This window comes from Uloborus diversus, chromosome 2, assembly GCF_026930045.1.
Source record: "Uloborus diversus isolate 005 chromosome 2, Udiv.v.3.1, whole genome shotgun sequence".
Classification (NCBI taxonomy): domain Eukaryota; kingdom Metazoa; phylum Arthropoda; class Arachnida; order Araneae; family Uloboridae; genus Uloborus; species Uloborus diversus.
This window is the reverse complement of record NC_072732.1, coordinates 87,197,924-87,221,630: the sequence shown is the minus strand read 5'-3', so window position 1 is coordinate 87,221,630 and position 23,707 is coordinate 87,197,924. Positions and strand designations below refer to the sequence as shown.

The following is a 23,707-nucleotide window of genomic DNA, read 5'->3' as shown; positions in this document are numbered from 1 at the left end:
TTTCTTTCATTTCTGGTTTGTTGGCGCTACCTTATGTAGACATTCCGATCAGAACTGATTTATGTTGCAAAAGAGAAAACCTTATGTCCTAAGCGATTTTATTGCTACAATAAAAATGTTTACGATCGCCAAAAATTAATGTGCGGCGCTGAGAAAGCTTTTAACCCTAACATTATCCAACATCATGTAAAATTGCGTTTTTGAAACTTCAAATTCGAAATATTGCCGAAGGAGGGTTCCTGAACTCCAGCCCTTCCATAGTGCACTCAAAAAGCGTATAAACAATATGAAAGATGGAGTGCAATTTCATTTTTAAAACTTCGATTTCTGAGTCCAGAGCGTCCCCCCTCTTTCTCTAATATTTTTGAAGGCTGCCCAATACTGTTATTTTGGGACTATCAGTTTGAAATAAATGATGTAAGACTCCCTGAGCCTCTCCTTTCCCTGAACTTTACCAAAATTGCCTACCATGGCGTTTTTTGGACTTCAATTTGAAAAAATTTCTGGGGAGAGTCCCCCAGATCCCTCCTCCTCTTATTGCCGGATTTTAGATTTTTTGGAAATATGATGTCAAAACACTTAAATATTACAATTTAAAGGCTTAAAGTTTAAATCAAACACAGATTTCAAAACTGGCATTGTTAAAATCTGCAACATTAGCCCACATAATTTTTTCCATAAGCCTGCATGCAGGCAGGGGGGGGGGGGGTGCAAATATTTTCCGTCTTGAACACATCACCAAACTTGCACCCATGACATCAATTTTTAAGTGTTCGTTCTATTTTTCATAAATGTCAGTAAAATTTTGCCCTTCAATTTTTTGTAACCATATTATAATTCGTTTTTGAAAACTAGTGCTAATTTTTCCACAATCAGAAACATCTCAAATCTGGCATTTTTAATGCTTTTTATGCTGTCAATTACGGTTGTCGACAAGTTATCTGCACACCTGGAAAGTCATGGATTTCATCCAGGGTCGAAATTTGTCACCATTTTAAGAAAAAATTGCTCAAAATCTTGGAAACTGACAATTTTCATGGATTTGGAATCTAGAACATAAGTACCAACTTTTACATATTAGACATAAAAATAATTTGTTATGTGTACGTTCTGATTCTCTACTTATTTTGAAAGCAGATTGCATCCTTTGGTGTAAAACACACTCATTTTTGCTTACTATGTGATTCCACCATGTGCACATAACTTAATTGTTTGACAGTAGTTTCAATTCTTCGTTTTTGTTAAATGTTTTTTTATGTATTTTTTAAGTATCTCTCCAAGCACAATCATTGATAATATGCTGTATCTTCTCTTTATATGCTCAGGAAATTTTGCTGAAATATGTATGTAGAAGTGTATGTTTCTGTATACATATATGTACAGTGCTGTGCAAATTAGTTGGGACAAGGACTTTGGATCCTTGTTACTGCAACTTGCAAGTCTCAACCTGCCCAAAACTGTCTTCTACTTGTCTGAACTTGTTTCTTATGTATTGAGTACGACCAATTCGTCAGTTGGACATTGATTAATAAAGCTTGGTTGTGTTCACATGTGTTTCTTCTTTCTCTGCGAATTGCAGGACTTTAAAGCGATTTTCAGTATTTTTTTATTTTTCAGTTATAATGGATATTACCCCACGCAAAAGAGCAAAAATAATCGCACTTAGTGAAAACACCTCTTTCACATTTAGGAAGATAGCAGAGGCTGTTGGGGTTGGAAAATCAAGTGTTTCACGGATTATAAAACTCAATGAAACAACGGGGTCAGTGGAGGCATCCAGGAAAGGGCGCTGCGGACGGAAACGTAAGACCACACCAAGAGATGATGCTCTGATCCACAGAATGAGTGTCATGGACCCTAAAAAGACCAGTGGCGATATTACAAGAGCCATCGCTGACCATGGCGTGGAGGTAGATGAGTCTACAGTTCGTCGCCGCCTTCTTGAGCGTGGTCGTCGTGCGCGACGCCCAATCAAAAAACAGCTCCTGACAAGTGAAATGAAGAAAAAAAGATTCAAGTGGGCACAAAAACATAAAGATTGGACTGTGGAACAGTGGAAAAAAGTTATTTTTTCTGACGAGACTCACTTCGAAGTGCATGGATACAGAGCAAGTGTCGTTCGTCGCACAACTGGAGAGCCTCTTCGACCAGGACACATCCAGCAAGCCCCCAAGCACCCCCCAAAAGTGATGTTTTGGGGCTGTTTCACTGCCTCAGGGCCAGAAACCCTTCATCCCATCGAAGGGATGATGAATAGTGAGAAATACATCAAAGTATTACAAGAAAAACTCATCCCAACACTGCGGAGGAGGTTCCCGGAAGGCGACTGTGTGTTTCAGCAGGACCTGGCACCCTGTCACAATTCCAAGCTGACCAAAAGCTTTTTCGCTTCAGAAAAGTTGTCATTGCTTGAGTGGCCGGGCAACTCACCAGATCTGAACCCAATAGAAAACTTATGGGCGATATGCAAAGCAAGAATGAGGAGAATGGATTGTACAACCAAAGTGAAGTTAATAGAGAGTGTGATTAAAGTGTGGTTTCGCGATCCAGAAGTAAAAGAAATGTGTGAAAGACTAGTCAGTTCGATGTCAAAGAGAGTAAGAGCCGTGATTAAAGCAAAAGGTGGACATATCAATTATTAATGTATAGATAATAAATAAAGAAACAGCTTTATGAATAATTTTTAAATTTTCCTGCTTGTCCCAATTAATTTGCACAGCACTGTATATATATATATATATATAAATTTCTTCCCCTTCATAGGGAAATCTTATTCGTCATTTGGCTATCCATGATCCAGAAGCCTCTGTTGCCGAAAAAGAAGAAGCTTTGCGAATTGGAGAGCCAAAAGGACCTGGGGAACAACCTGATGGAGAAGAAGAGGAGTATTATGTTGAGGAAGAAGAGGAGGAGGAAGATATTGATGCACCATTTCCGGGAACCGTCACTATTTCTGAACAAGGAACCGTACAAGAGACTGAAGATGGGCAACAAGTATGTTTCGCTTAGCATTTCTACTATTGTTATGATGTAATTAAAATTTCTATTTTTTGAACTCAACAATAATATAATTAGTTTTAAGATAAAATCTTGATGTTGTTGTTGTTACTTACGCTACTCGGGAACCCGAGCCCGAATAGCAATGCTACTCGATTTTAAGGCAGGAGGGAAACGACTTCTGTTTTAATTGAGCACCTACTTCTAGGTGGAAGTCCGATTTGGCTCAGACAAAACGATAGATGGCAGCACCATCTACGAACAGTTTGATAATTATAACCAGACCAGAAGTCGAATAACTTTCTGATGTAGCAGCCCTAGAGGTATCGTTTTACTTGGAGAATATTGTGACAATGAGCATATTTAACGTCGCCCAGTCACCATTAATACCGACGGTGGATCTTCGATCCAGCGAAGATCAAATCCGAGACCCTCCGGTCTAAAGTCCAATGCCTTACCGACCAGGTCACCACGGCCCTAGATAAAATCTTAAATTTAGGAACCTATAATTCCTGTTTTATAAATGGGGGTTATTGATTTCTGAACTCGCATATTTCACCTAAGCTATAATTAAGATGTTGACATGGGAAAAGCAGTGAGTCAAAAACAGTTAATAATGTGGTATTCTGCCTGCATATAATTTTCATAAATTTGAAGACTGATACATCTGGAATTCGGAAGAAGTAAGCAAGAAAAAAACATTTTTTGAGTTACTCCCTTCCCATGTCAATGCCTCAACCTCAATTCATGGTAAACAGTATTACAAAACTCAGGTTCAAGCCAGCACCACTCGTAAAAAATTGAATTTCTCTTTACAAGTTTTTATTTTGCGGTTTATGAAGGTATCAGAAAATAAAATAGATTTGAAAATTCGTTAAAGGTGATATAGTCCGGTCAATTTAGACAATGGAAATAACAAAAATTCCGGGAAAGCTAAATTTCTGTAGAGACCTTGGGTTTAGCATTACAAATAAAAGCCCAAAAGTCCCCGTCGATCCCATGTGCGCTAAAAAAGTTATTCGGGGTCAAAGGTCAAAATTTTAGGTTTTTTGGATTTTTCTCAAAAACGGTAAGTTTTATCGAAAAGTACCTCAGACCAAAGTTGTAGATCTCAAAATTCTCTATAAAAATGGTCCTTTTGATTTTTATCTCCAAGACCAAACCATTTCCCAGACATTGCGTACTCTCAAAAGACAGCCAGTCACTTACAGAATCCCCTCTACTCGCATGGCCTTGAATAACATCTGGCTATTCTAGTCCGTGTGGCGTCGTTCACATACCCAGGGGTGCCCAACCCACTAAGGGCATGGGCGCACCCCTCAATATAGCAGAGCCCCCCCTCAAAAGCAAGAGCCCCTCTCCAAAACTGAGAAAAATACCCTTCAAAACAATCCCCCTAAAAATTTCGATGGCACAGTCTGGGCCATGACCCCTTCTAGGTGGGCTGACGTACATGCTTCTTTTAGAGTTAAACGTGCAATTCGAGTGAATAAAGGTATTTATTACAAGCTTCTACTGTTTGTGCTGATCAATATTTAAGAAAAGTGTCACAATTTTGCTTTGTTTGCAACAAACTTGTGACTGAAGGTGAAACTGTTGTGCTGGGCAGTCGTGGAATGCCAACTTTAATCGATGCAAGTGTTGGGAGAAGTTATAAGAATGCTGATTATTTAAGAAGTCAAAAGTCCATTTCAATTCGCATGGATTGCAAAAAATCATACACCCGGAAAAGTTCAATCTCTGCAGCAACGTGAGGATTTAATTCCAAGGCCAAATACTTCAAAAGTAAGTCCTCCTCATACTGTATCGCAATTAAGTGAATTTGAATCCAGCTTTTGTTTTCAAAAACACTGCTTATTTTGTGTCTGTGAAGCGGATGAGGAGGCTGAGAAGAAGAAAGCGAAGAATTATCGCAGAAATATCCATAAAGCAGCGACTAAATTATACTCAACATTAAAACGTGCAAGGGCAGCTTTTGACACACCTCCGAACGATCTTTAGCTAATTTTAAAAGGGATTCTTTGAATGCAAGTGTAGAAAATTTAAGAATTTTTCTTCGATAATTCTGCGTTTTGTTCTACTCATCCTCTTCATCCGCTTCCTCGCCACAAAATAAGCAATGTTTTTTACAAAAAAAGCTGAATTCATATTCACTTAATACCGCTCTAGTACGAGGTACTCATATTCACTTAATACTGCTTCCAGTACTTCAAAAGTAAGAATAATCTTTTGAAGTACTGGATATGTTCATTAGGGTGGATTGAAAAAAATCAATCTGATAAACGCTAAGTAATAACCCGGAAAAGTTGCCTTTTGTAGAGATATTTGGTTATGCAAAAGGATTTCGATCGCAAAAATATCTTGAGGTGTCGCTCCGCCTTGAAGTTGATCATAAATGCATAAAAACTGGAAAAAGTTACAATAACTTCATCAAGTATCAAAATTTGATAAATTTGATGTTATTGCTCTTAAGAGCAGGTTTTTTGTGTAGATTACACATTGCATAAGATCATTTTAATATTAAACTGTATTTTAAAGTTCCACACATGCGTTGAATCTTGAATTTGACCAATATAGTGTCAGAATTGATTAACACAGTGTTGCTCCGTACCTAGAGAAAAAACATTAGAAGTTATGATTTGTATAAGTTTGCTTTCGTATTAATTAATTCTTACATAGATACGGAAAAAAAGAGCAATAAAAGCATTTCTTATCTAGTAAAAAAAAAATGTTAATTCTCCACTTAGCCCATAATTTGGGCTCAAAATGTCAAATTTACCTATGATAGAGAACAAAGGTTAAGTATAAAATTTTTTAAATATAAATGTGGCTTGCAACAGCCGACATAAGTCACCCTTTAAAACAAAAGACGTTTCAAATGAAACTTTAATGAGTTTTGAGCCCTCAAACTGTAACCACATTGATTACAATAAAACATAAGTTTGGCGTGCGAGTTGAACTATTTTGCTTCTCATAATTTTCAGTCTTGATTGAAATTGTGGCTTGATGGTAATGTGGCTTAATATTTCTAGATTCTAATCTGAATCGAATAAATCCATCCCTTTTGGTTAGACAACAAACTGTACCTGACACTTCTTTCTCTTATTTTACCTATAGTCTCGCTGCTTTAGTATGAAATGTGAGGATTTGAAAGCCATACTACTCAGTAGGTACGCCATCAAGCAATTTCTTTCAAAGTTTTATCGAAAGTCCCCTTTTTGAAAGAGGGAGCTGCCTAGTTTTACCAGTTCTGTTTATCAATGAGCTCATAGTATTCTCTCAGCTTCAAAATTGAAATCTGGCATTACAAATGTTCTTTGTCCATCTTCGAACTGGTCGTCGTAATCCGTCTCGAAACAAGTTCTCTGATAGTCATCCGCAATACCTAGTGTTATATTTTTTAGATTCTCAAAGTAACCAGTTTGCAGAACAAGAGCTGATGATCCAAACATAATACGATGACAAGTTTGAAGAATTCGATTGAACAGCGAAAATTTACAATTCCAGATTTCAACTTGAGTTCTTTGATAAGCAGAAGTGGGAAAACTCGGATCATCTTCTTAAAAAAGGAATATCAGATAAAACTTTAAAAGAAATGGTGCTTGATTGCGTAACTATTGAATTATATGATTTCCAATACCTCACGTTATACTAAAGCAGTGAGACGACGCGCGAAATTAGATGAAGAAGCGTCAACCACAGTTTGTTGTCTAACCAAGAGAGATGGATTTTAGAATCTAGAAATCTCAACTACAATGTATCACTAAGGCCAAACATTGTCAGGAGTCAAGATAATAATGCGACTCGCCAGCCAAACTATGTTTTATTGTATGAAATGTGGTTGCAGTTTGAGAGCTCAAAAAACATTTAAAGGGGGGGGGGGTGTTTAGAGGGGTATTTTTCTCAGTTTTTGGAGAAGGCTCTTGTTTTTGAGGGGGGGGGGCTTCGCGATATTGAGGGGTGTGCCCATGCCCTGAGTGGGTTGGGCACCCCTCGATATGTGAACGACGCCACACGGACTAGAATAGCCAGATGTTATTCAAGGCCATGCGAGTAGAGGGGATTCTGTAAGTGACTGGCTGTCTTTTGAGAGTACGCAATGTCTGGGAAATGGTTTGGTCTTGAAGATAAAAATCAAAAGGACCATTTTTATAGAGAATTTTGAGATCTACAACTTTGATCTGAGGTACTTTTCGATAAAACTTACCGTTTTTGAGAAAAATCCAAAAGAACCTAAAATTTTGACCTTTGACCCCGAATAATTTTTTTAGCGCACATGGGATCGACGGGGACTTTTGGCACTTTATTTGTAATGCTAAACCCAAGGTCTCTACAAAAATTTAGCTTTCCCGGAATTTTTGTTATTTGATCCCTATTTTTATGTCTAAATTGACCGGGCTAATAGATTATCATGAACATGTACTTTTAGTGGTTAAATTGTACAAAATATCAAGAAATCTCAGCAGTTGCTCAAATTCAGTTGTATTTTGAACATTTTTCTGCCTTGCTTAAAAATGTTGGCAATGTTATGAGTTAATTTAATTGTTAAAAGTCTTAGCCTTATTAACACTCCGTCGGGCGCAACTGATCTATTAGGCACACCTCGAATTCTTTAGTTGGCCACGCCCCCTCAATAGCTCATAGGAAAAATGTATATTCATTTTCTCAAACTTATGTTACATTCGAAAATCATGAAAAACTATTTTATTTCTCTTCTTTGGTGTTTGTAGTTGACAATTTTTTCGTAAGAAAATGTAAACATGCGTAGAAAAGATCAGTAGATCAAAGTGTGCTTCCCAGGCTCAATGCGCCCGATCGTGTTCTACAACATATTGCGCCCGACGGAGTGTTAACCATTAGCAGGTATATTATACATCATCCTTATTTTTCTAAAATCTTATTCAATTTAAGAAAACTTTGAATTGGATGAAAGGTGATCTCATATAAGTTTTACTGATACCCGTTTTCAAAAGTTCGCAAGCATACTGAATAATTTACTCTCGAAATGGGAAAATTTTATGTATTTCCATCAAAAATGTTCTTGATTGCCATTTACGACTTGACATTTTTTGAATTGCTTCAATTGCAAGTCATAAATGGAAATATTTTTCTTCAAACCATTTCCTTTTCGAACCTTTTTTGTCAAAAAAAAAAGGCTTGAAATGCTCAAGTTAAAGCTTTAAGCCCATCACTAGAGGGCTGCTACAACTGTTGCACCAAGAAACATTCTGTTTTTGCCACCATGTTAACTATATAAGCAAATAATTCATTTTTTTTCCACTTCAGTGCTCATATAGGTTTGGTATAAGTTTTGTTTTGTACTACAGTAGAAGACCGTTATAACGCCGACCTATATAACGCAATTCTCTATAAAACGCACAACTTTTTAGAAGTAAACAATATGTTTTGAAGTTTAAAAAATCCCTCTGTTTTGCTTTGCAAGCACTAAAATTGTAAGGAAAATCAAATTTTGAAATAGTTTCTCATCTTCCCATCTTAATTCAAAGCTTTTAAGGGAACTTTGGGGGGGGGGGGGAAAGGGATTAGTACTTACAATAAATAGAAAATACCAGATAGCTCTTGGAAACGCAGCTGTTATGCAAACCATGAAGCTAGCAGAAGTGCAGGATAATGCTCTTACTTTAGATTATGAAACATATTTATTTGTGAACAACTAATTGTAATATTGGTGCTTTAATAGTCATTGCAGATAAAACTCATTCTGAAGTGCTAATATATAGATATATTCTGAATATTAGTTTTGAAATCTGTGAAATGACCTAGATAACGCAAAAACCTGTATAATGCAAAAGCTCTGGTCCCAAGGTGTGCGTTATAACGGTCTTCTACTGTATTACATGCCTGATATCCATGATAGTAAAATACTACTATATAATAGAGCTTTTTTTTTTCCATGAAGTTTCCATAGGGGAAAAATTGAACAAAATACTTCTAAAAAAATAGACAATATCTGATTTTTCTTAAGGGAAAAAAAACTTTTTTTGTTGAAGGAGAAACAGACAATTGAAGAAGACATAAAATACTGTTATTTATGATTTTCTTAGTGAGGTTTTTTAAAATTAAATGTACAGCATAAAATTTGGGTATCTTGAAATAAGATTTCTGTCTATTATAATGTTTTTATTTATTTATTTATTTATTTTTTTTAATTGAGTCTTGAGTTCCTGAAATTCAGTTATTTATTCAGTTACATCAATTTTGATGTGATTAATTACGCTACCATATACAAAATTATTTCCTTGTTTGTAAATAGGTTGTTGTATTTGAAGTTATACAACTCCATCCTCAAGACGCAGATTCACAAGCTGAAAATGATGAATTAAATTCAGCAAACAGTGGAGAGCCTGTACAGCTAACCACTTTACAAGATGTTACTGAGGAAGATTGCTTTGCAAGTGCTGTTGCAGAAGCAATAGGAGAAGTACCGCCATCTCCTGCTCCACCCTCTCCATGTATGTATTAATTATATCAATATTTGTTTTCAGATACCTACACTTTTCCGCTTTTCACCCGTACTTACCACTATTTGTGGTTTAACAAGTTTAACGCATCGCCAATCGGGCCACCATGGCCCTTTCAGATGCCTGCAATGGAAAACTTTTAACAGGAACAAGGGTATTTGTGATTTGAAATTTCAGAAAATTCCAAAAATTTTGGTTTTTTGTTTCTGAAAATTTTGGGATCACAACACATTCTAAATCTTAAAAAAGCTTTTAAAAATAAGAAAAGCTTATAGAATGATTTTTATCAATGATTTCATTGATCTTTGTATGCCTATTTGAAGAGTTTTTTTTTGGGGGGGGGGAGGGGGCTTGAGCTTCCTCATAGTTTCAGAAAATATCACACTGTCTTCAAAAAATTTTACTTGAGTTCACTTGCATCCCTGCACAAAACTGAAGGGACTGATAAAATGTTTCATGTATAAAGAATTTCGTGTTAAAAGATTTGTGTTAAGTGTTTTCATTTTAAACATGTTTTACTGTACTAAATTTGAAAATAGCTGCAAATATTTTATTAACACCATGCTTTGTATGCTAAAACTCGCTTATAATATAGCTTGAAAGCACAAAATTGCTTGAAATGTGCTTTTGACGGAAAAAGTCACTTTTTTCTAGCTGTAGGCAACCCTAACATGTTCACTATTTTTTTGTCCTTCCCGTGATTTGTAGGGTTTTTTTGGTAGTGTATGAAAGTTTACTAATGTTGCTCTACAGCTAGGCTGATGTTGAAAGAGGGTTTTATTTTTGAGACAAATCGTGACAAAAGGCTTTTGTTGTTTGAAGATGGACTTGAAATGGATTGTTTGAATTCGTCTGTTTTTTGCATTGGCTCTTTGAGTCCCTTTAATTTACCTTTTTAGTGAAAAAATTATGAGTTTTAAAAGCTTGACTTCATACAGGCATGTGCATGAAAGCAACCACTTTTCTTTAAGTTTAACGTTAAAACGTTTGTCATGCTTTGAAATGATGTATTTTCAAATTTTATAAGTTTCGTTATTTGTTCGTTTAAATACCTAAGTTTTCACGTAAATGCAGTCGAATAGTATCTATTTTTTGTTTATTTTTTAATAAGAAATGAATGATTGAATTTTAATATGAATTACACAATTTTTTTATTATTATTATTTGTTCTTTAAAATACCTGTTTTGCTAAAAAATACCTTTTTTCCCAAAAAACATTTGAGTAACAAAATTTTGGTTAGTCTGATTGGATCCTCATTGATGCATATTAAAACTCTGTTTTTAACCGACTTCAAAAAGGAGGCAGTTATCAGTTCATACCGTATGTATGTTTTTTTTTTTTTTTTGTCCACTCACAGCGTCTCACCTAGTGAACCGATTTTGATGATTCTTTTTTTAATGGATAGGGGATGGCTCAGCTTAGGTCCCATTACTTTGTTTGACCATATTTTTTCTTTAGAAAAAAAGTTATGGGCAAGAAACAGTAAATTTTATGCAATTTCCCTATTAAATGATTAAAATGATATTGTAGAAAAGTTCGCACTTTTCATCCGTGGATAACGGTGGCTCAGTAGTAGAATTCTCGCCTCCCACACGAGCGACCCGGGTTCAAATCCCGACTAGGACAAAGTGAATTTTACTGAAATTTCGTTTCTACTGTTTCCCGTCTTTTCTCGAATGTTCCAGCACTTTCTCAAGTTGTATATAAGGAGATGTAGCGTTCATTCATGGTTCTGAATAAAGATCTCGAGTTGAGACTAACGAGTATTCGCTTCATTTGGCTTTTACATTGTCTTCGCTGTCTTCATCTACGCGACAATATGAAACTCATTGTTATAAAAGTTTGGTGCCACATAACAGTAACATACCTGCCAACTCTACTGGATTTTCCGGGAGACTCCCGGATTTTTGACATTTCTCCCGGTCTCCCGATTTTTATTGAAAATCTCCCGGTTTTTATTAATCTCTAAAAAAAATCCCTCCATTTAGGGATTTTCTCGAAAATGATAAATAAACACCTTTAAAATAAATTTTTACATCGTTTTAGCGCTTTTACTCCATGGTTTGAAAGTTTCCTACTCAATTTCAAACTTTAGCACATTGGAATCTGGCAACATCAGTTCTTGTTTACGTTTGCGATCTCGCTTCGCGCACTCATCGCTAAGCCTATGTTGCTTAATTACAACATTTCTTCTTGTACACAAAACGACCGCTATTATCGGGCACTTTGCAGCCGAAAAAAAGTAGATTAAATCTTGTTTAAGACCTGAAAAAACTTGTCTATGATTGAATTTTTACAGATAATTGAAATTCTTTTTTTCCCTAAATAACTTTTCATTGAAAAAGTATTACTTTAACTTTTATTCTTCCATTTATTATTTTCATTAATTTAACTCTGTGTATATGACTCAAGGAACTTGCATATGATTGTACTTTAAGAGATTATAAAAAAATCCCTATTTTCCCCTCAATAACATGGAAAAAAGCGATATTGCGCTACATTGAAAAAATCTACTGGATTTTTTTCTTTGAATGTTGGCAGGTATGCAGTAACATTAATAGTAATTGTAATGATAATTTTGAATAAAGGCTTTTCTAAAGCAATACAGTGATATAGAGCCAAACTTCTTACTAGGTAACTTCTTACTTTTATTGAAATATCTACATTTACACTAAAAAGAATGAAATAAAAAATTTTTGAAAAAAAAAATAGAACCGACTTCAAAATTGCTCTAAAAAGTGAAAAATAATTTATTCTTTAAACACCATCGATAATACTTTTAAACATAATTTTTGAAGTTGGCGCAAAAACGATAGATAAGATCATTCACAGCCATAACTCAACTACAACTATAAGTTTAGCCAGGCCTAGTTTCTTCACAACCACATACATTATGCATTGATAATAGCATATTTGAGTAACAATATAAATGTTTTGTTCCTAACTTTGGATGATTTTCTGAAAAAATATGAACGAAGCATCGTTACTCTGGATTTTACTTTTTGTTTTTGCGCCAACTTCAAAAATTATGTTTAAAAGTATTATCGATTGTGTTTAAAGAATAAATTATTTTTCACTTTTTAGAGCAATTTTGAAGTCGGTTCTATTTTCTTTTCAAAATTTTTTTATTCTCTCTGGGTTTTCGCCATTGCTTGGAGCATGGTGGGGGGGGGGGGGAGGGGGGGGGGTAAGACTGTACATGTTGTAGTATTTGGCGCTGCTTTAAAAATATTCATTAAGAAATTTGGTCATTTCTGAGTCACAGTTGCCCTTGTCTAATTGTAATATTATCAACATATTTTTTTTTTCTTGTCTTTCAATAGATGGGTATCCTCAGCTGATTTTATGTAATCCAATCAGGGTTCGAAAATATCGGATATTTTGATATATATATCTGATATTTTTAAACAGCACATATTGAACTCTTCAAAATAGTAATTGCATCCTCAAATCACTCTTTATTTTCTTATATTGTTATTACAATATGGAGACTTAAAATTAAGGTTTTTTTCATTAATTATATAATATTTCATTTAACATTTTTATCAGTTTTAATGGTCTTAATTTATCATTAGCTGCTTTACTCATTTTTCTTCTGTTAGCTTCTTTTACTCAGTATATATGATTCAAAAATAAAAAAAATATGCAATGGGCAGTGCACAGTCATAAGACATATTCTTTTTTTCTGTCCAATGTTTAATATTTAATTTAGCCCTTTCAATATGAATTAAAACTGTTACATTACTAATAATTTTATGAATATAAAAAATGGAATATTATATTACATTGTTATATTAATGATATATGAATACATTATAAAAATATGGTACATAACTTTTTGGTTGTTTTTGATAATAAATGAACAAAATCTCTATTACTAATAGAATTTTTAATGAAAGTATTGTAGTTGAAAAAATAAATGTCCAAAATATCATAATATTTTCAAAATAAATATCTGATATGTATTATGATATATATCAGTAAACTAAGAATCCAAAACCATGTTTGTGAATTTCATCCTCCCTGAAGAACTCTGCAGATACGGTTTACAGAAAATTTGAATGCAAATGAATGTACAGAAAATTTGAATGAATGAAAATTAAAGAGAAATATTTGAACTAAAGTCCTAGAACAGCTGAAATGTCATTTTGAAGCAGAAAAGAAATATATCTGGAACCATTCTTAAAACCATAATATCATAATCATTGAAATGTATTCATTTTAAGTTAATATACATTTTCAACCATTTATTTTTTCCCATATTATGTCTTACAATAGGTAACAATGTTCTCGAAAGTTACATTTTTGTTTTAAATTTCGTTTCAGCATCTACTCCTAGACGCAGAGGAAGACCCAGAAAACACAGTATTCCACCACCCCAACAACCAGAGTTACTTAAACAGATTAAAGGTAATAAACGTTTAGACAGTTTAAATCAACTTTTATTAATCCGATAGAACTCGCATGTTGAGCTGCATGCAAAGGGTAGGTCTGGGTATCTGTATGACCCCAATCTATTATTTGTTACTAAATGTAATTTATACATGTAAATTTTAATATTTTTACACATAAATACATAAATGATAATTGAGGAGACTTAAAATCATTACTACAACAAATTTCTAAAGAAAAATTTTTATGCTTGAAAAAAAAAACATAAAGAAATAACATTGAAAAACACTCACTACATATCTCCAGGTTATGTATATTTCGGTAAATGTATGTAGATATCAATAAATGTTTAGACAAGGGTATTTACAAACAAGTCAAAGATTATTCATTTTGCAAATATGCTAAATTAATTTCAATATTTCAATTTAACACTATTTCAATTTTTATATGTTTTCCAGTTGAAAAAGGACTTGAAAAAGAAGAAATAAGCCAAGAAAGTATGCAAATTGCAAATCGTGTGGGTAGGAAACGCAAGATTACTGAAACATCTGAACAAGTGTTTGAAAGTCCGGAATTATCTAAAAGAGGTCGTCCAATGAGGTCTTGCAGAATGAGAAGAGGAGGTAAAGGATATTTTGGATACATTGTTAACTCTCTGACCACTTAAATAAAAAATTTCAAATTGAAGGCAGGATGGAGAGTAACACAAAAATTTCTGGAATGCCTTCCTTATAAATAGTCTACAGGAAACTCCAGGGGTGGAAGATTCCGCCTTTCGACGTATTTCCGTCTTATTAAAATAATCGTAAGAGTAAGAAAAAATTAGAAGCTAAAAAGTATGAAATGATCAGTGTGAGTTAAATCTGGGAACTTGAGATAAGTGGTTTTTTTTTTATTTTTAATTTGAATAGGGAAGTTGCAACCTATTAAATATTTCTATTTTGACTATTACATATTGTTAACAGACCCTCAAAACCCCAAAATTCACCGACGCCGTATTAAACACAGCGACTGATTTTTAATGAATTTTTAAAAATCCCACGCGCAAAAAAGCGCACCTTGAGGTGACGTCACATGGCAGTAGGGACTACTCACTCCGAGGGAGGTTCCGTGTTAAGACTACGAACAGAATACGCTCCGCATTTAAAGCCTTGAAATCAATTAATTAATCCGTTAAATACACAATGGAGGCTGGGTTCGTGAGAGGACAGTCCAATAATCTTTCTGAAGTGACTTCGATGATGATATTTTACTTTTTCCTGGAGGACGAGAGATTCAAAGTTTAAGAAACACGAGGAGTTAAACGAGCAACGCTACTTGCAAGCGGAGTGTGTGGTAACCCTCGGTTTTCGCTTGAAAGTTTTTCGCTTTGTTGGCGATAAATCTCTCTTTCTTTCTTTCGTTCTTTCCCGTTCCTTTTCTCTTTTATTATTTTCTATTGTTTAAATTCCATTTAATTTTGTTCCTTTTTAAAATTTTGTGTTTTAACTTTGCAAAAAAAAAAAAAAAAAAGAAAATATTTTTTATAGTTTCGATATAAAAAGTGCTTTAATTTATTTTTGAAGGAAAGAAAGGTTATAGAAATGTATTTTGCAGCTAAACTGAAAATGTATTTTTAAAGTATCACTTAGTATTAGTTAAAGTTTCAAGATATTTTTTCATATTTATAAAGAAAGTATTAATAATGTTTTCATTATGATTAAAATGCAAATAGTGATGTTTTTACCCCTTTCTATTTAAATTTAATGCGTGGGATTTCAGTTCCTTTGCAATTCTTTTAAATGTCTCATATTCTTATTCAATACATATTTTTGAAAGTATTATGGAATTTTTTTTATCTTTTTCGCCATAATACACAATAATAAGCAAGCCAGGGGAAAAAAACGCTGACCCCGCTCATTTTTTTTTTTTTTTCAAATTAATTCGCAGACGTTAAATTAGCAGTTACTATTTATTTTTGACATGTATTGATTTTTTGAAGGGTCCGGGGTCATTTTTTTCGAGTGCAAAGTTTGTATGCACCAATTAATGACGCGACGAAATCGTAACCAAAACTTACGATTTTTCTTTCTTTTTACAGTCCAAATAAATAAATAAATAAATAAAACATTACAGATAATATTCATATGAAAATAAATTACAAAATATTACTTTTGTGTTTAGTAATGTTCCAAACATTTGTTTTAAAATAAAAAATAAAAAAAAACTTTTTGTAATAGATGATTAAAAAAACTAAATTATTTTTTTCAAAATGAACTTTTACTTGTCCTACCGATAGGGTTGCCACTGAGTTCCGCTGCTAAAAATAGTTGCTTTAGTAGCCTGTAATATGAAAAAAATCTCTAAATAGTCGTGAGATGCAGAAAAGAGTTTCCTGACTTGGGTCAAATCCTTTTTTAAAGAAACTTTCTAGTATGATTTCTTGAGTCTTACTGTTAATTAAAAACATAAGACTGACAGCATAAAAATAAATAGAAATGCAGCATTCGCGATATTTCCAATCGCGTGAAAATGAACCCTCGTTTATAAAAAAATTTCTCTTAAAAAGCTAAAAAAATTAAAAAGCAAAATTTTACTGACATTTATTCAGAATGCAAACAATAGTTTGTAAAAATAGTAGCAGCGGAAACAAACTTTTATAAAGAAACCACAATCGAAAAAAACAGAACTTTTCGTTTAAAAATACGAAAATCAAATTTTTAATCTTAAATATGTTTATCTATATATATAAAACGCTTATGCGTGGCGCAAAACGAGCCTTTATTTCTTTCTCTCTGTTGGCAACGATCCGCTTTGTTTACGATCGTTGTTGTTTACAAGTGCTGCCGACTCGCTTCTAGCGTTAGATGTCTAGCGTTAGAATTTTGAGTTTTGAATGAGTGTTTTCGATCACTTGAATATAATTTACAAAGAAGAAAGCAGTGTGCTTGGGAGTCTCTAGATGAAAGATTTAAACGCTGAGCGGTAAGAAATGCTGCCGATAGGATTAGACGCGCAAACGCACGCCGTGAACCGGGAATTGCAAATCGAGTGATTTCTGTGTAAGTGTTTTCAAACATATTTCCGGTATAATCATGCACTTTACTGGAGAAAAGAGTTGAAATGACAGTGATAGTAATGAAACTGGAGAAAAATATTATTTTATTTTTAAAAAAAATGCTACTAATAACACTGATACTTATATCCTCGAATACCACTTATTTTATCCGATACTAACGTGCCTTTTAAATTCAAACGTGAACAATTTCCTGTTAGATTAGCCTTCCTAATAACTATAAATAACGCACAGAGTCAAACTTTTGATAAATTTTTTTTAGTTTGACAAAACCACTTTTCAGTTACAGACATGTCATATGTAAGGCATTCAAAAGTCATAGTATCTGAAAACCCAGAAATTTTCTATTGTGTATCCAGAGAAGTATTATGATTTTTTTCTTTTTTTAAAAAAATCCTTTGCAAAGTTAATGTTGATGTCAAAAGGTAAATTGCCCTTAACCATAGTGCTTACAAAAAATAAAGTTCCCCACTTACGAGGGCTGCAGAGTCGGAGGAAAATGTCTTACTCCGACTACAGGATTTTTAGAGACTATGACTCCTTTACCCAAAATTAGTCTGACTCCGGCTGTGACTCCTCAAATATTGGGAGAGCTGTGAATTTTGATAGAAAATCCTACTGACTCCGTCTCTTGAAATTTTAAACCTTTGACTCCGACTCCTTTACCATAAAACCAGTCCGACTCCACAGCCCTGCTATAGCTTACCATGAAAAGAAGGTTGATGACCTTAATGCAAAAACATCATTTGTAATAGGTTGTTTGTTATTATTTTGGAATAGATAGGATTAGCGAGACCATGCCTCTTACTATTTGGTGCTTTCTGGAAGATTCTACCTTTTACAAATGATGGTTCGCTTCCAGGTCATCCGCCTTCTTTTCGTGGTCAAGCTTAACTAACTGCAACCTGTAAATACTGAATTTTTTTTTCCAAACAAATTTTTTATATACAGTGAAGCACCGCTTATACGTTTTTGAAGGGACTATGAAAAAAGCGTACAAATGAAAAAATGTATAATTGGTAAAGAAAATATATATTAGACCCTCCAGGGACAATTTAAAAAACGTATAATTGATAAAAACGAATAGAAGAGAAACGTATAAACCGTGCTTCACTGTACTATGTTATTCCACATAGACTAAATGAATTTATTGGACAATTCTCATTGCAAAACATGTCGCTTAGTTTTGCAATGCATTGAAATTAAGAACTGAACAACAATGACAAAGTAAAACAACAAATTGAATCGTGAAGACCGGAAGAGCAAAACATTTCACATACTTTTGCAATGGCATTGATGTTAAGAACTGAGCCACAGTGGCAAAGTAAAGCAACAAATTGAATCGGGAAACCTGATTTTACTGCTAATATGTTTTCACAAAATCATTTTGACCCTCTGTTTTATTTATAGTTATTAGGAAGGCTAATCTAAGAGGAAATTGTTTACGTTTGAATTTAAAAGGCATATTGCTATCGAATGAAATAAATGATATCCGAGGTATGACAAATATTAGTGTTATATAATAATCAATAATTTTTTTTTTTGGTACAATAATATTTTTCTCCAGTTTTACAATTATCAGTCTTAGGTCAACCCTTTTTTTCCAGTAAAGTGCATGATTAATCCGTAAATGTATTCGGAAACACTTGCAAAATTCTCTCGATTTGAAGACGGTGTAAATTTGTGCACCTTAGCGTATCGGCAGCATTTCTGACCAATCTGCGTTTAGATCTTTCATTTAAAGACTCCATAGCCCACTGCTCTATTCTTCGTAAATTATATTCAAGTGTTCTGAAGCCCAGAGGTAGCCCTTCCACACTGCAGGTTCGGGTTCGATCTCCGGGTTGGGCATGATTGATTCAGCTGTTCATTCCTTCAGTGGGTCGATAAAATAAGTACCAAGTATGCTTGGGAACTAAACCCAGGGGGTTCCGCATTAGGCTGACCTCTTAAACGAAAATATCTGCCTAGCACACCAGAGCCCTTGGTCAGAAGGAGTGAGATGGGTACAGTAGGCCTTGGCCCTCATAAGCTGTCGTGCCACTGGATTTGGTTTCTTGACTCTTAAAACACTCCATTCTAACATTTTTTGACTAAATCGCTGCTTTCAGAGAATGTCAAAAGTTGCTTGCTCTTTGCAACTGTTAGACATTTTGAAACATATATATACACATATTTTGACACTAAACATAGTATACTTAATGACCATGAAATGGTTTTAAGTGTGTTAACATTGTAGGGTTTTTTTTCACTGCAATTTCTTTTGCATTCAGAAAATGTAGGAAAGAAAGATTATATTATGTTTGTAAATTTAGTACAAAGATATCCCTTTGCATACTTCTCTCAAAAGATAATGGAATTGCAAACTTTTGCTTTATAATAATCCACTGCATGAGTTGCATGTCAAAGTAATTTTCCCCTTTTAAATGTATGAAAATAATAAGTGTTATGATATTCATATTAAGAAAAGAAAAACTACTTTTTAAGATAAAGATAAAACTAGACCAATATTTGGTGACCGGTGAGCGAGCGTAGCGAGCTCGGATCGCGAAGCGATCCGAAGGAACTGCGTAAGCAGTGCCGGGGGTTGGCGAGCGTTAGCGAGCAGGGGGCGATAGCCCCCTAGTTACATTAAATTTTTCTAGTTTTTAAAGCGCTTATTTTCAAAAAAAGAAAGAAAGAAAGCGGTAAAATGTTCCTGTTTTTTATTTTATTTTCCACCCGGAAACTGGGAGGTGAATTTGTAAGCGAATGTTCAACTCTTTTGCTGTAAGGGAAAAAGAGAAGAGTTTTTATGTATTTTAATCGCTTTTTTCACTAAAGAAATCACCGTGTTTTACAACTGATGGCAAAATAGTGGTTTTCGGTGAAATAGTCGCCATAGTCAACTTTGCTTCAAAATAGTAGCTTTTAGGGCTCGACCGATGGCATTTTTTGGCCGATGGGCCGATGCCGATTGTTGGCCGATTGTTCAAAGATGGCCGATGGCCGATTGTTTTCCTCCAAATGGCCGATGGCCGATGCCGTTGGCCGATGGCAAAAAAAAAAAAAAAAAAAAAAATCAAACAGAAATAAATTGATAAAATTGTCAGGGATTTAAAAGATCGTTGATTCATTTCACTTTACTTCCGTTCTACGAATAAGGAACTGTAATCACAAAAAAAAAAAAAAAATCAGAGTTTGACCTAAATTTCTATTTTACGATCACCCAATTAAAACTTCACAAGTTTTTTCGGCACATCTGCTGTACATGCATATGTACCTAAGAACATATAGATGACCGAAATATCCATTTTGAACGCCTCCTCAGTTAATTATCGCAAATTCTCTAGTGATGTCTTCATGCGCGTAAACTTGCGTCACTCAAAAACTTTATGAAATAGTAAGTTGAAAACTCATATGTACGTATTATGATCTAAAAGTTAGAGGACAAGTTGTATAAAACCTTACCCTGAATAGTTCACATTACCAAAGCACATCGATCTACAAAGTAGTCACCTATATATATACAAATTGAACATATAACTAAGATTTCAGAAAAAGATTGTAATGATGTATGGATTTAGGAACACTAAACATAGTTAGAAAACATTAAACTATGTTGTTTAATCATTCCCCCCCCCCAAAAAAAAAAATAATAATAATAAAACGATGAAACCTTCAACAAATTACGCAATTAAAATGGAAAGATTGCACGTAGACATTTTTTAGTCATCAAATTAAACAAAAAAGGTAACAGATAAATTACAATATGAAATCATAATAGGAATATTTTTATACTTATTTAAAATTTATGAATAGAAAATTTTGCATTTTTCAGAAAACTAAAACAGTGACATAAATTTTGCTGAAAAAGAAAAAGCCATGAAAAGAGCGAGGTTCTTAAAACGCAGCTACAATAAACAAACTCAATATTTACACCAAGTTAATAACTGAATACATATACTACTTGATCTGTTGTTTGCACACATAATATTAAACAATTTGATTGTTTAATCTTTTATGAAGCTTTACAAACATGTTCAAATTAAATTGTTCAATATAACAATAATTTTCTGAAATTTAAAAAATTCCATAATAGAAAATCCTTGAAACTTTTCCATAAGAAATGAAAATAAGTTATTCATTGATTTTATATAAATACATTAAAATAGTTACTTACGACAGAAAAAAAATCGATCGCAAAAAAGATGGCGCATTACAAAATGGGGGGGGGGGGGAATCACCCTCTGATTTTGCAGTAACTCACACTTCGGCCCCAACCTCGGCCTAATTTAATGCTCTAAATTCTTTCTAAACAATAGATAAAGTTTTTGAAAAAAATCTCTAATTTTATGAATGGTGTTAGTTTTAAACAACTCAAAAGTACAACTAGAGTTTAATTTCAAAAATTGAGGGAGTGGGAGGAGGGACGCGCAAGTGTTCTTGGAAATTCAAAAAATAGTCGTAAAAAATAGAGTTCAAAATAATCATAAACATTGAGCAGAAAAACCCTTTCAAAACTTGCACCCGAGTTTGTTTTGATGTGCAGTGGCGGATTTAAAATATAGCAAATGTTGCAATTGCGCGAGAGGCACCATAACCAAAGTGGCACCGTAGGAGTTAGAAAAATGCTTGTGATAAATGTTTTTTCAACTTCTGTGATAGGGAAATAGGTCCCCAAAATGTATTTCGACGTTCACCAAACTTGTAACTCCGCCGAAGCGATACAGAAAAGACTGCATTACTGTGATTTATATTACAAATTATCAAAAATACCCGGCGTTGCCTGGGTCAGTCATAATTGCGAGAAACAATCGCTACTTTCTTTCGTTTTCTGTTTTAACTGAAAGAACTCAACATCGCTTTGACGTGATTAAAAACCGAGCTTCTTCCTTACCCATAAAAGTAAAATAGCAATAAGTATAAAGAACGAACGAATAATAATTTAGAAACGAAAGCACGAATTTAAGCATATAAAAATTTGAAGAATTTCCAAAATACGAACTAACAAAAACAAAGATCACTAAAAAAAACCGGGGGCTTTATTTAATTAAATAGTACACACACACAAAAAAAAGCTCTCTACTAGGTTTCTTTAAGGCTGCAAAAAGTAGAGTTAGAGTTAAATGACTTTAAACTCATGTTTGCTCCGGAGAAGCCTTGATTCAAAGTTTTCATTATGATTACTTTTAATATTGCTGTTGTTAGGCAACGAATTTTTGTAACAATGGGTTTTATATTCACGACTCCAGAGCTCGAATACGCTACCTTGCGGTGAAAAACCAATGCTAAAGGAAAAGGTAAAACATTTCATTCCACGTGTTTTCTTTGGGGTAAACTACAGGCTTCTAGTAGTTTGTGGTGTAATGTAATTTCAGAAGAATAGAAAAGAAGGCTTCTCACAAATACGATGAAAAATTAATGTCATTCACTACGCGTCAAAGCAAGTTTTACGGTATTTTTTTGTTTTACCTTTTTCATCCGCCATTAGACAGTGGCTGCTGCGCCCCCTATAGTTTATTGGAGTTGCGAATTTAATCATTTAATGGGGAAATTATATGAAATTTACTGTTTTCCACCATAACTTTTTAAAACTAAGTTTATAAGGAATAAATTGTAGCCTAAGTTGCTCCCGGTTAATATAGCTATATATTGTGAAAAAAATTATTAAAATCCGTCCAGTACTTTTGAAGTTTACCCCCGGACATCCCCACAGAAGCAGCCATTATATATATATATATAAATGAATGTTTGTATGTCATCCATGAACTCAAAAACTACCCGGCAGATTTGGCTGAAACTTTCATCGTTTGTTATTTTTGGTACTGGGAATGTTTATAGACCAGTTCGAAAAAAATCCGATCGATAATTCCTTTTTTATTCCAATTTAAGTCACAATCCATTGGATAAATACGAATAAAATTATCGGCTGCAGAAATTAATTCGCGTGAAAGATCTCATTGATAAGAAGTTAACTGTTGCCATTTTTCTTGAGTTTGAACAAATGAATTCTTTCTTTATTGTTTTATGGCTTTTCATGCAACGGGGGGATTTAAAACTTTTTCTATTTGATATTTTTAGCGATTGATTGATCTTGCAAACTGCATGAGTACAAAATTTGAGTATAGTCACGACTTCACTTGATACCTGGACCGATTATTATGAAAATTGCTATATATGTGTATTTTTCCACGGAGAAGGTGCATAATATGCTCATTGAAGCCACTCACGACCAGTTGGCACTGCAGAGTAGCAACTTCTGCCCCGTTCAACCGATTGTCATGAAAATCAGTATAATGATGTATTTTTTTTGTTGTCGTAGCAACGCGCGTCGGGTACAGCTAGTTTATGTATAAAGATGAGGATACAACTCCTAAGAAAGCAATAAATGTCATACTTGCTCTGGAGAAGCCTTGATTCAAAATTTTCATTGTGATTACTTTTAATATTGCTGTTGTTAGGCAACGAATTTTCCTAACAATAGGTTTTATATTTAATCATAACATGGGGAAATTCACTTAGTATGCAGTCCTCGACATAAATACAGTTGTAGTCAGTTGTGACTGAATAGGAATAGGAACATGGGGAAATTACATGAAATTTAATGTTTTCCACCATAACTTTTTAAAACTAAGTTTTTAAGGAATAAATTATAGCCTAAAATGCTCCCTGATGATGTAGCTATCTATGGTGAAAAAATGGTTTAAACCTGTCCAGTAGTTTTGAAGTTTACCCCGGACATCCCCACAGAAGTAGCCATTTATGTATATAGATATCGAAAAATTAAGAATTACCGTC

General features: G+C 33.9%; 1 protein-coding gene across 2 annotated transcripts in view; it reads left to right on the top strand.

Annotated features, from left to right (window-relative positions):
- LOC129235274 (zinc finger Y-chromosomal protein 2-like) overlaps positions 1-23,707 on the top strand; it is a 91,440-nt gene that overhangs the window by 43,549 nt on the left and 24,184 nt on the right. For both annotated transcript variants that reach the window (XM_054868991.1, XM_054868992.1), the window contains exons 9-12: positions 2,764-2,994; positions 9,272-9,470; positions 13,807-13,890; positions 14,331-14,495. In XM_054868991.1, the coding sequence (XP_054724966.1) occupies positions 2,764-2,994; positions 9,272-9,470; positions 13,807-13,890; positions 14,331-14,495 (679 nt within the window). The remainder of the gene's footprint in view (positions 1-2,763; positions 2,995-9,271; positions 9,471-13,806; positions 13,891-14,330; positions 14,496-23,707) is intronic.